The sequence below is a fragment of the Ictalurus punctatus genome, chromosome 17 (assembly GCF_001660625.3).
Source record: "Ictalurus punctatus breed USDA103 chromosome 17, Coco_2.0, whole genome shotgun sequence".
NCBI classification, from domain to species: Eukaryota; Metazoa; Chordata; class Actinopteri; order Siluriformes; family Ictaluridae; genus Ictalurus; species Ictalurus punctatus.
Window position 1 is genome coordinate 13,429,310 of NC_030432.2, and position 13,058 is coordinate 13,442,367.

The 13,058-nt window shown below is 41.1% G+C and overlaps 1 protein-coding gene across 4 annotated transcripts in view; it reads left to right on the forward strand.

Moving 5' to 3' along the window:
* ssh2a (slingshot protein phosphatase 2a) overlaps window positions 1-13,058 on the forward strand; it is a 28,356-nt gene that overhangs the window by 8,269 nt on the left and 7,029 nt on the right. For 3 of the 4 annotated variants that reach the window (XM_017491006.3, XM_047161196.2, XM_017491007.3), the window contains 6 exons: window positions 11,059-11,171; window positions 11,584-11,648; window positions 11,747-11,868; window positions 11,966-12,034; window positions 12,118-12,183; window positions 12,332-12,526. In XM_017491006.3, the coding sequence (XP_017346495.1) occupies window positions 11,059-11,171; window positions 11,584-11,648; window positions 11,747-11,868; window positions 11,966-12,034; window positions 12,118-12,183; window positions 12,332-12,526 (630 nt within the window). Of the gene's footprint in view, window positions 1-5,423; window positions 5,941-11,058; window positions 11,172-11,583; window positions 11,649-11,746; window positions 11,869-11,965; window positions 12,035-12,117; window positions 12,184-12,331; window positions 12,527-13,058 lie in introns of those variants that run through there. The other variant, XM_017491005.3, reaches the window with a different exon arrangement.

A 13,058-nucleotide genomic window follows, 5' to 3' on the forward strand; every position in this document is an offset into this window, starting at 1 on the left:
TGATCCTGCATTTCAGGACAACATCCATCCAATATTTATACTCTAATAAATCAGAGCATCCATGTTTATTTCATGTGTTCGTTAAAGTGGATCAACACAAGCTAAATGGCTGTTTACTTTGTAGTAATGTGCCTTCTGCTTAAATTTAATATTCAAATATCCATAAGAGAAGAATGACCAGATAATCAGTTAACCGTTAGGAGAGGGAAGGAAAAATGTTTCTTTCTTTAATTTGCAGCACAATCAAGTATCATTTGTATCTGCAATTAAACTTTACTCCTAAAGCATTTTGTTGTGCTTCATAGCTCATTTTTGTTTCTTATTCAATCTGTAAACAAGTTTGGAAAGGTATGATTGTAGCTCATTGTGTACACTTAATGGTGTGATATTCCAGAGAAGAGCCTTTCATATTACTTCTAATCCACGGCTGTTTTTCTTTTATGAAATAATTGTGTACGCTTAGGTTTTCTTATCCATTCGAGTATTTAGGCCATTATATGGAAGAATATTTTGAAGCCAAACTAACGGATAGATGCAGCCATTGAAATACTGACATATTGAACAGCTCAATATCTCAGCCTGTAACAATGTACACTATGACACTGGTTAAAATACAAATTTATTGAAAGTTATAACTGCCCCAGGATGCAGGAGTCAAAATCCCATTTGATTAGCAAACTTTGTGATCACAGTGATCGTGCACATTGGCATATTATGAATATGAAGCCGAGGATTCAAAACGCAGAAATGAATGCTCTGTGTGAGAGCAGCAGTTGATTTGAAATGAAAGGCAGAACAGTTGGGGTGCATCACGAATGCATTGTTGCTTCAGATGTAAACTGGGATTCATTTAAAAGCCAGAGGTAGCTGTTTTGCGTGCATTAATGCTTAACAGTTTTAATGGAGTTGTACTGGTTGTATTATCTTTCTTCCTTCCCACGAGTGATCTGACCGCCCGCTCCTGCCCACATCCCGATACACATCTCTACCTTACACATCACACCAGTGCTGTTCTCACCAAAATATGATCAGATATGGCTTTTGTTTGTCAAGTTTTCTCACCGACTCCATGTGCGTGTAGGACATAATAAATACCCAAATGAAGACTTCCATATTAAAAGGCTAGTTTTTAAAATGATTAACCATATATTCAAATACTCCTCCACACCATTGATTTGTATACCTTGTGAATAAAGGGATTCAGATAATAAGTCACCATAACAGTGTTTTGCTTCATAAAGTGGAATTTCAAAGTAACTATGAGCTGAATATTGACTTGCTTACTGAGGCATTCAGAAAGAGACTCTAAAACAAGAAGAAGGACAGGGATTGATATGGGCATAAAATAAAATTGCATTTACCCTTGTTTATATTTTTGACCTCTTTATGCCTTAAAAATGAAAACACAAACTGGCTTGATAACCTGGAAAAAGACGAGATTCTTATTACAGTTTGTCTACTGTGGTCATTAAAAAAAAAAAACTCATTGTTGAGCGCGCTCTCATCATTCCAGGCTGAAGAAAATGAGAAGTAGTGATCGATCGAACTGGAAGAGAAATTGAGACAGGGTTTAAAAACAATGAGGTCAAATGGAAATGGAAATGGAGCTGTTTTCAATTTACATGCAGCCTACATTTACTATGTGTAGCTGAGCAAGTTCTTCAGGATCTGTGTATAGATCCTTTTAGTGCTGACGTCACAGTTATTTCACGGCGTTAACCGGAGGCAAAACAAAGGGAAACCTGGAGGCATGAAGGTGAGAGTCAGGTTAAGCTACTCGTTCTCTTGGGGCTGGGCATGACCGAGAGTGCAAGCTAGTTCATGCCTGAGTTTTTCGTTTCACCCAGTTCTTACACCTGGCAGGTGCTTCTCACAGGCTCACATTATCAAACCTAGTACTGAGCATTCATGTCCGCCCTAGCGCTAGTCTCTCTTTGTATTTATCGTGATGCTTTCATAGGTGTCTATATAAGAAATATCTATTTTGTATAGATCTTTTCAAATGACTGACATGATTAGCTCTTCTAACATTGTGACACTATGGTTGTATGCATTACTTTTTTTCTACGGAGCTCTTTAAAGTAGACAACACATTTCCTGCTCCAAGTTTAGGAAACAGCTGGCCCCTCAGAGCAGGATGGCCATGCGTTGGGGGGATTTTGGGGCGTATCCAGAATCTAGGAAACACGCATGACCTTTTGCTGGCCTTGCATGCTATCGCAAAGTCGTTGCACAACATGGATCAGAGATTCTGTAAACATCATATGACCACAGCATTGCCCGGATTATGAATCCAAGGAAGAGAAAGGTCTTACTGGAAAATATCTGATATAAACACAAACAGACTTACACAACCCATGTGTTGCTTTGTGTGAGAACTGGCCAGTGTATCAGCAGGTCTTGTGTAAAAGACCTCTGAGGAATGGAGCACCTTGTCCTGGGTATGTTTACACCTCCTGGTTGTGATGGAAGATTGTAGCTGCCTGCTATCACGTGGTTGTAGTGCTTGTTATTTGGTATACTGTGCTGCTCTACACTGGTCGATGCAAGAGTGACCAAGCTCCGAGCCAACTTGAGACAAAAGAGGATCACCTCCAGTGAAAAGATGACATCTGATGAATGACATGGCTGCTTGGAGAGGACAGTAATCTGTATTCTTTAATCAACCAATCAATAAACTCAGTGTTACAGAAAAATGCCTATTATTACATTAAATAGCATATCAATATACTTTGCCACTCACCAGTATGTATAATGGTGTATTATTTTGCCATACTGTTTAGTGTTGTAGGATGTGGTTTTGGATGCAACCATCCCAACTAGCCTATCTAACACTATTTTTACACCATCAGGAATCTGGTGTAAACAATCTGCTTTGAAATGAAATACTCCTGCACTGATTTGCTAGTCTGAACAGCCGATTAAAGAACTCTCTCATAACAGCATCTTCAAACCACTCAGTGCTTGTCAGTGTCTGTTTATTGCCAAATAATAGTGTAGGACAAATTCCAAAAAAAACTATGTGTGAGGCGATGCTCAGCAGATAGCTGGTAGCCGACCTGGTGTGGTAGCGCCATAACAGCTTTGGACCAGTGGTTCGTTGTATAAAGCCTCCCTTGCTTGGAAGCTCTGAGATGCTCATTCTTCTTCAGCCCTGACTGATTGTTAACTACATTTCTCAACCCATCTGGGAAATAAATTAATTAAGATGTCTGCTCATTATTAAGCAGGAGATCATCTTGGGCCTTCCCCTCAGATATTATTAGTAACAGCTACTGTTACAGAGTTGACAGTAGGGAGATAAATGTTAGGGGATTAAGTGTCAAATGAGGCTGGTTGCAATTATGAAAGGCTGTTTTAACTACAAAAAGCATAGGTGTGGAATCATGCTTTGCAATTAAAGAAAAGCTGAGCAGGCATAAACATCAATTCAGTTCAAATGGTTTTTAGTTACATAAACTAGTGGTCATGTTGTAAATTGGTTTATCTTAGCCTAACCAAGATACAACTCTTCTCTTTTTCCATCTTAGTTTTATTAGCATTTGCTATTATTTTCAGCTAACTTTAAAACAGATTAATTGATTGATTATTTTTTATTATTTTGACCTGTTTACGAAGTATCTACTTCCATACAGACAGCTGATCTCGCCTACCTGCCAAACTTGGTCTGCAGGTAATAGTTTCTATGAAAGCGGCGTTGCATGAATAACAGTTGGCCTTGTGAAATTGTGCTGGTGATGTAGACCAGTGGTAGATTTTGTCCCTCACAGAGTTAAATGTTTATGTTTTGTGGTTTAACATGTGGACAGCTTTTTATTAAAATGATTATTAAAAGATTTTTATATATACTTTATTTGAATTTTGTACACCCAGACACATCTTGGTTTGAATTCTACATTAATCATTATAATCGTGATTTTACTTTTGCATACAAGAAGACTATATAAGTGAATTTCCATGTTTCTAGCTTTTCCCCAAACAGTTCACTCCAAAAAAGTAAATGAGCAAATGGTGGCACATGAGTTCTCAGGAGTGCGTTGTTTCATTCTTGCTAATTTTCTGACCGGTAATTTGTTGTTACGACCATTAAAAGCTAAACATTTTTGCCATTTTTGGCTTGGCCTATTTATTCATTTATTGCCCAGGAGTGTACATCATGTACTGGCAGTATGTACCTGTATCCAGGATTCATTGTCTCTCTCTACCACCCTGCCCTCCTTTTAACTCCTGTTCAGAAAGTATACCATTGCCTAAGCATAACTAAAATATTACAAAAGGTGTTCTGGCTTAAATCTACTGACAATACATTTGAATTCAAAAGTTATCACTTGTGAAAGGGAAACCGAACAGGTGCGTTAGCTATTAATCATCTGGGGCTGAGCCCAAATTCTTCTCCAATAAAAAAAAAACTTTTTAAAATGTGCTCCTAAACAGACTGTTTCCATGCAATTATTTCTTCTTGCATGTGAGGGCTAATTGCTTAAAAATGTGAAAATTGGACAAAAAGTTGGATTTATCATAAAACATGCCTCAGGAGTTCTCACGGTTTGCAGGACTACCAGACCAATAAAATATAAAACCTTTTGGCTATCTAACACATGGCTAGGCTAGTTTGGTGTCACTAGCCAAAGGGAGGCACAACTAACCTATCATTGTATGGGTTTAGCTGCTACTGTGCCATGTGGAGTAATTTAGCTGTCTTTATGCTCTGCTCAAATCTTGTTCATGTAACTTGGAACTCTTATAGACATTGACACATCTTGTTTTCCTGCTCAGCATGAGAAGATGTTAGTGTTTCAGATTCAACTCATTTACTGGTTAAAAAAAAACCCTGTACATCCATTTTTCCCTCACTCTGACTGTGTGAGCTAGTGTTTGACAGAATTGAGATCTGTCAGCCAATAAGACACGAGTATTTCCATGCATTTTCCTGTAAACCCTGTCTGATTGGTCTCGCATCCGTTCACTAAAGATACATTACAACACCGCCATTTTCTTTTACTGACCAAACTGCTCCAAGTAGAGAATCATTGACGCTGAAGATTAATGAAACTTGAATGAAACCATTGTTTTCTCAGTGTGTACTGAGGAGTATTGCCAAATCCCAGTAACACATCTCTGCAGTGAAAAAACAACTGATTTTTAAAATTGTATTTATTAATTTATTCATTTATTTTTGTTCACAATAAATTAGAGGCAGTGGAGAGGGATGCTTTAAAACTATTTATAGCCTTACTCGCTTGTCCATAGATAGCAGCCATTTGATATGTGCACTTGTAGTTTGAGATTAGAAAGCACTATGTATGTTTAGCGACTTGGTCGTTACTGAAATGTCGCTTGTATACGAGACCTCAGATGGGGCCCCGCCTCGCGCACATGTCACAAACCCGCCTCCTCCTCAGACTCCGCCCACTCCTCCTCTTCAGACTCCTGACTCTTCTGAAGAGTTTCAGACCGCTCCAGCACGCTGAGTTTATTCTCATCACCTCTGGAAATACGCTTAGTTTTAAACAAGTTTATTCAATTTAAACTTCTTTAGTGCCTTGGGAAATAACTTTTCCCTGCGGTTTTACCTCTTCGACATATTTTATCGTGGCTCACTTTTAATACTCGTTAATCAGCTTTGAATGCTCAGAGGTTCATGTAGTCTAGACTTGTATCTCCCGGAGCGCGCGCTGTACCGCCTATCTACTTTTCTTTGCCTTGTGTGGAGACTGTCATGTCAGTGCAAGAGTGAAGCTGTGAGGAGGATATCCCGTCTGTGTTTGTGTGTGAGAGAGAGAGAGAGAGAGAGAGAGAGCGAGCGGCCATGACCCCGAGAGGAAACCGTCCTGTACCGGAGAGCTCTGCTGCGGCTGCCGTGTGCTCGCGCTGCGCCGCTAAAATCATGCCTTACTTCAGGGACAACGCAGTGGCTTCACACAACCAGATCAACCAGCTGTAAGTTCATCTTAGTCCGTTCTGTCTGTTAATCAGCGTAGATCTCAAGCTTGATCTCAGTGGTAGCGTGCTGTACACCGGTGTTGGCGGAACAGAGGGTTTAGTCACAGAAAGGAAGAAATGAGCGCGTCAGTGCCGGGACACGGCCTGGACACACACCTCCCGACAGTGAATGAGTAACAGGAGGTGAGGAGAACCTCTTGTGAAATCTGGAGATTCACCTACCTGGTCTAGTTTCAGGAAATCACAGGAGTTTCGTTCTTCTGAATATTTTTGTCAAGCTAGTTCGCTATTGGTTTAGTTACTGGCTGATTTTGGCTTGTCGTTGTTCTTGTGCTCAGCGTTTGCATTCTTATCCCAGTTTCCCCCCTAATTGATCACAGAAGTTTCAACATCTGAACAGATAATGATTAACAGTATGTCCAGTTTATAACCAGGAGCTTAGAGAAATGTCAGAATGTCAACATATACGCGAGTGTAGAGAGCCGCAAAACAATTCAAAATAATTTCTTCACAGCTGGGAAGGAAGTTGGCGCAGGCTCGGCCTGGTCCTGTGCTTGTGGTGAAGCTTTAAGATTGCTCATGAGCCCAACAGCGGCAGCTTGGCATTGCTGAGATTTGAACTCTCAGCCCACTGCTCAGAGGCCTAGAGTCTTAAGACCAAAGTATACTTCTTTTTACGCGTACGCTAGGAAGAGAGTACTATACGCGTGACACAAACGTCATCATCAGCAGAGTATGTTCATACTGTAGCGCGCCACCAGGTTTTTCTAACCGCGCATACTTTGTACGCACAGGTCACACATGCGCATTGAATTCCTTTGCACTGTTTTGTTGTTCCACACGGTGGCAACAGTGACCCGGGGCCATTGATTCCCAAGGTAATCGAAGAAGGAAAATAAACCCGGATATAAACCGTTTCTTCTTATAATATTTCTTCTTCCTCTAGTAACAACAAGTGAAGCAACATGTCTTTCTCCTCCACTGTTCAAGTTGTTGTGATTCTTCTTTGTTGTCGTTCTTCACACCAGAAGATCTGCTTTACTGCTCTGTACTGACTCTTGTAGGCCAGGAGGGGTAGTTCAAGTCGTAATGCTCTCGCGTCAACTGCCTGTGTACGCGAACATGTCAAATGGTGTATACTTTGAAAGGCTATGTCTGTGTAAAAAAAGAAAACGACAACAAAAAAGTATACTTTGGGCTTTAATCACTGAGGATTTTATTTATTGTACATACACTATATACAAGGTGTCCCAAAAGTCTCCATATACACGGGACTATGTATGCCAGCACCATGTCAGTTGTGTCTTCGTGGACGCCCAGTTCTTGGTTGGTCCACAGCAATCCAATTTTTTAAAACTTGTTAATAATTTGACAACAGTTTCATGTTCTTTCCATGTTTCCTGTTTATGTCCATCGCAACCTTTGTGACGGCATCCTGATACAGCCATGAGAGTGATTTCAGTTCATTCCTCTTTTGTCAAATTCATTGTTTAAGGCTATCTGAAAAAATATGTAATATAAACCAAGTAGAAGTACTTGTGCTTCATTTTAGACATACTTCGCCTCCAGTCAACTTCTGAATCTGAACACGTATTTCCAAAAAGTTTTTCTGATGATGATGATGATGATGATGATGATGATGAATAGCTCATTGCTTACTTTAGGTGCGGGATGTCCGAGAGGAAGTCTGAAAGACTGTGGCTGAACAATCATCTGACTAAAGTCAACATGCTTATTATGTCTTGTTCCTGGTGTGATGTCATCGATGGTGGTTATGTTATTAGTGATAGACCAGCTTGAATAAAACACAAAGCGCTTTGCTAGATACTACTTTAACATTTGTGTTATTTGACTACACTTCAATTCATCACGCAGTCAGCAACATTAAAAAATACACCCCGGTTGACTGAACATAAATAGATTTGTTTACTGCTCTGTGAATCACTTTTTAACACATCTATGTATTTCAGTACGCGTCAGATGTAGAGATTTTTGGGTTGTATTTCTGATAAAGATGTGCTGGCCAAAGAGGATGCTTCCCTGTTGCTACTGTGCTGCTAGGTATCAGCCATTTAAATACACAGACACACAAACTAGCTCAAGTGCGCTATAGTCTAGACCAGATGTAGATGTTTTGATCTTTAGGGATCTTTGGTTCAAGTTTATTTTTGCTTTTCCTCAGCTGTCAAACAGTCCAAACAGACTCCATAGCACTTATCAAGGACGTTCTGAAGCCAAGCTGGGCCATGTTTTCTGATCTTATTTTTGATTAGTTGTGGTGTATAGGTACATACAGACTATAAATAGGTGTGTTTGAGTGTGTGCCAGCAGGATGTTAATGTGTAACTGGTAATTGCAGTATTTTTCCTAACCGGGAACTTCTCTGTGGAAACTTGAATTCAGAAGCATGTTGGCTTGACCTTCCTGTTTCTTTCACTCTTGTGCACAAACACAGACATGAATACGAGTGTGGCAAGCTTAAGGGTGTGTGCTCTGCTGGCAGGCAAACTGGGAGGTTTGAACTGTGTGATGTGCAACATAGTTGAAGTTTTGTTACTTCCTTTCCACATTATAAGTGGGCCATTAAAACTGTTTTTACTCATCTAAGACTGGACTACAAATTGAGACAGGTTAACAAGGTTGTTACATGTTTATCTACTTAATACGTCCAGTAAAGTGAACCGGTGTTCTGCCTGAATTGTCCTTTTTTGAGAACTTTTTGTCTTTGTCATTTCCTTCTGTGTTCTTTGTGATTACTCATGATGTGCTCTTCCTGTTACTCTGAAAGGTTGGTGTGCCTTAAATTGGGTGACCTAAGGACTACTGTTGTAATAATAAAGACATGGGCATTTCCCATTTTTATAGTGTGTGTGTGTGTGTGTGTGTGTGTGTGTGCATTTTCCACACACACTACTCATCGACTTTACAGAATACAGCAATGATTTATAATCTCACTATCTATTGTCACCCAGAAGATGATGGGTTCACTTTTGAGTATGTCCTCACAGGGAGTTGTTTCCTTGTCACATTTATGTGGGGGAAAGAAATGATTTTCTTTTAAACATGGTGTTTAAAAATGATCCACACACATTGTGAAAAAATGCACATTGTGTGGGGGGGGGGAAAGAGAATATGAACACACGGTACAGTAAGGCTTATCATAAAGTTCTTACAAAACAATACAAAAGGTCATATTTAGGTAGTGTTCATTAAATGTACGAGTGGTTTGCTACACAGCAAACTTTTATTTGTCAAAATGGAGCCAGATACCAAACATACCAGTTAGTAAATGTGGCCCTTGTGAAATGATAGGGATATAATAATATATTGTGATCCTGATACCATGGTTATTTTGAACTATTTTAAACTGTAATATAAAATTTTGCGCATGCTACCCACTACTACACTACTGTCTAGTTCTCCCTGTCTCTCTTGCTCTCTCTTGCTCTCTCTCAAGGCCTTTGGTTAGGCCAAGACCTGGTCCTATATTTATCTCCTCCCTCGTGGGGAGTGTGACTAATAAGGGCAGGGACTAGTGGAGGTCAGGGATCTCTCTGCCTGTGTGCTTTGGCCCCTTACATAGTGGTGGCTGCGTCTGTGCCCTAACAAGTCCTACCCGGTGTAGGATGCCAGACGATGGCCCTCCCCCCACCATACCTCTCTTTCACACTCATCCTCCCTCATAAGCCTCATCGGGACGAGTGCAGGCAGGCCGGCTATTTCCTCTGTCTGACCCAGCAGCTTCCTCTTTTCCTTTTTTTCTCACTCAGAGTACGTGTGTGTGCGTGCATGTGTGTATACCCTTACGAGTTTGCCTCTGTAAAATGTCAGTGACTGGAATTGGTGTGCACCCTCAATGCCCTCTCTGCACAGATATCGAGCTCTGCAGATGAAACTCACTGACCCTGTAAAGGCAGTCATGCACCGGGGCACATTCTTCACTCCTGAATGGAAAATATTCCTGTACTAAATACAGCTTGTGTTCAGAGTTTTCTAATAGTAGCTGAGCACTTTCTTGCTTATTAGCGTGTTTGCAGGACTGCATTGCAACATTTACACTAACATGCTTGTGTATAACATTCAGAACATTCAGGTTTGGCCCTGAATGTTATACAGTAAATTCCAAAACTGTAGATGTCTATCAATAGCTTACATTCCTATGCTGAGCCATTTCAACTATATTTAGCTGCGCAAATCACTAGCTACTGCATGGACCCTGATCCTGCACTATAGGCTGAGGGTCGACTTGCTTTATAAAATAAAATGTGTTCTTAAGGATCATGCATATTTTATATACATAATCTCTCTCTCTCTCGCTCGCTCTCCGATAGTATGCGTGCTGTGTAAGAGCGCTCAGCCTGTCATCAAGTCAGGCATCATTAGAGATTGAAAACAGGGAAGTGAGAGACTGTTAATAATGATAGTGGGGAAATTGGTACAAAGAGGAGACAGAGAGAGGAAACAGCTGAGACCGAGACAGGGATGTGTAAGTTTTGGGAAGTAAGCTCTGTGTTTGTCCCCCCCGAAAATGTCGGCAGAATCTTTTTTGTCACCGGCTCCTGCGAGGGCCGTTCCTTTTCCTCCCACTGTAATTGCAATCCTTTTGAAGTGGTCCGAGTGCTTTTACTCACCGGTGAGGACTTTCTGCAGAGTCAGCAGTCCGCTGGTGAGAGTCAGACAGTGCTAGTGTTTGTAACTGGAGACTTCTGTGGTAGAGGTGGGGCTGAAGCCAGGACAAGTTCCTTAATGGTAGCTGTTGTAGGTCCTATTTATGTTCCCCTACTCTTGTTATTGACGTCTGCATAGATACTAGATTCACACCGAGCGTGGCTGTAAACCATGCTTTCTGTCTGACTTTGTCTGCCTGCGTGTCTGTTACTGGTCTTATGATCTCAGCTGAAGTGTCGTATAGAAGGGCTAAAGCTATTAAATGCATCCCTGTTGCTGAGCCCTGCAGATTGTTCTCTTGAGGGGTAAAACTGTACAACAGTCCCACTGAGACGGGCCGAAACCAAACTTAACACACACAGGAGCAGTGCTTGTTGCAGATAGCCTTTTGAATGCTACTGATCAGCTGTGTAGTCTTAATGATTTCTTTCTCTTTGTGTCTTTCAGTATTAGTGAGAATTTCCTAACAGTCAAAGGAGCTGCCCTCTTCTTACCCTGTGGAAATGGCTCCTCACCCTCGTCAGTGCCCCGCATCACACAGCGGCGCAACAAGCACACAGGTACACTGTTCAAACACACACTTGATCAGGATGGCAGCGTTTATGATGTCTTTAAAAGGGTTCTTTTGGTTTGGTAATGTGATGGATTCACTTTATTCGCAGTCTTCACTGCTAACGTTAGCTAGCTGACAGCATTTCTGAAAGGCAAGCTCATCAATGTTCATAAGATGTTTATAACTACAATAATCAGTTTTAAGTCCGCACTCAGTGAAACGTTCAGCTTTAGTCTGATACCCGACAGTGACGTCCAACAAAGCATCCCTTGATATGTTTTGTTTGTAGCTGTCAGCTGATGCCCTAATAACCGGAGTGCCGCAAGTCCTGCACATTTGAACATTTTAACAGGAAGGGCTGTTTAGTGTAATCTGAAATGTAGTGGAAATAAACAGATGTCTTGTTTTTTGTTTTTTAGGTGACCTCCAGCAACACCTGCAAACCATGTTTACTCTACTGCGGCCAGAGGACACCATCCGGCTGGTAGCCACCTTTTCCCATTTCTGTCTGCTAAAAAAAAAAGATGCACTCACTTTGCATGAAATCTGATTGCATAAACTCTCCATCACCCTGTGTTTCAGGCGGTGCGGTTGGAGAGCGCCTACCCTCAATGTACACGGTATATGGTGGTGGTGTCCACCATTGGAAGGCAGGACACTGAGGAGAGTGTAGTCCTTGGCATGGACTTCACCAACCCTGATCGGTCCGTCTTTCTCACCCAGTCACCTGTACACCATTATTTTCCCATGAGTGCTCTCGGCTGGATTGTAAGCTTATGTTTCATTGTGTGTGTCCTGCAGCAATCAATGTACAGTTGGTCTGGTCCTACCTCTGTGGAGTGACACTCTGATTCACTTGGACGGAGATGGGTAAGAGAGGACACACCCAGCATTTCCTCTCTTTTCATATTAGTTTCAGATCCTTGTACTAACTTTGACGTGTTTCTCAACAGAGGCTTCAGTGTGTCCACTGCCAACAGAGTCCATATCTTCAAACCCGTGTCCGTCCAGGCCATGTGGTGAGCACCGCCAGACCCTCATGTTACTTTATTTCTTCCTCTCTGTCATTCCTTCTATTTCTCCCTGATTGTTAGTCTGCTTGATTTGTTTGGGGGTTTTTTTCTGTCTTTCTCAGACCTTTTTTGTGCATCACTTCCCTTTTTGCAGGTCAGCACTGCAGTCCTTACACAAAGCATGTGAGGTAGCCCGGTGCCATAATTACTACCCAGGAAGCCTCTTTTTGACGTGGGTTACTTATTACCAGACCCATATGTCCTCTGAGCAGCACTGCATCAACGAGTGGAATGCCATGCAGGACGTGCAGTCTTATCGATCTGACTCACCTGTGCTGTTCACTGACTTGTGAGTGTCCACACACACACACACACACATCTGCAGTTCTGTTTTTTGTTTTTTTTTAAATTACTTTTATATAGTATTTGTGGTTTTAATGTGTACTACAGCTTGGTTTTGCTTAGCTTTTTGTAATAAATATTGTCTTTTTGGGTTTGGTTTTAACTCTGAGGACAGGCTGAAATCTCAGCAGTTCTGTTGCTTTAGATGTAGTTTTTCCTATTCAGTTTCAGCTTGTATTTTATCTTGGCTTACAATTATTTTATTTTCCTTATTTTGGTTTTTGTTACCTATATAAACCCTGACACACACACAGCTCTTTCAAAGAAAGTGATGTGTCTTTTAAAGGTACTCAGATGCATGTTGATGTTGTTGTTGTGGTGAAGCAGGAATAACTGGCATTTCTTGACTGTATACCAAACATTACCCCCCCGGGAAATATGGTTTTGTGACGCTTCACGCACTGTGGATATGTTCCCAGAATATATAAACCACTCCCTCTTAGAGTAGTCTTGCATCAGAGCAGCAACATGCATCCAAC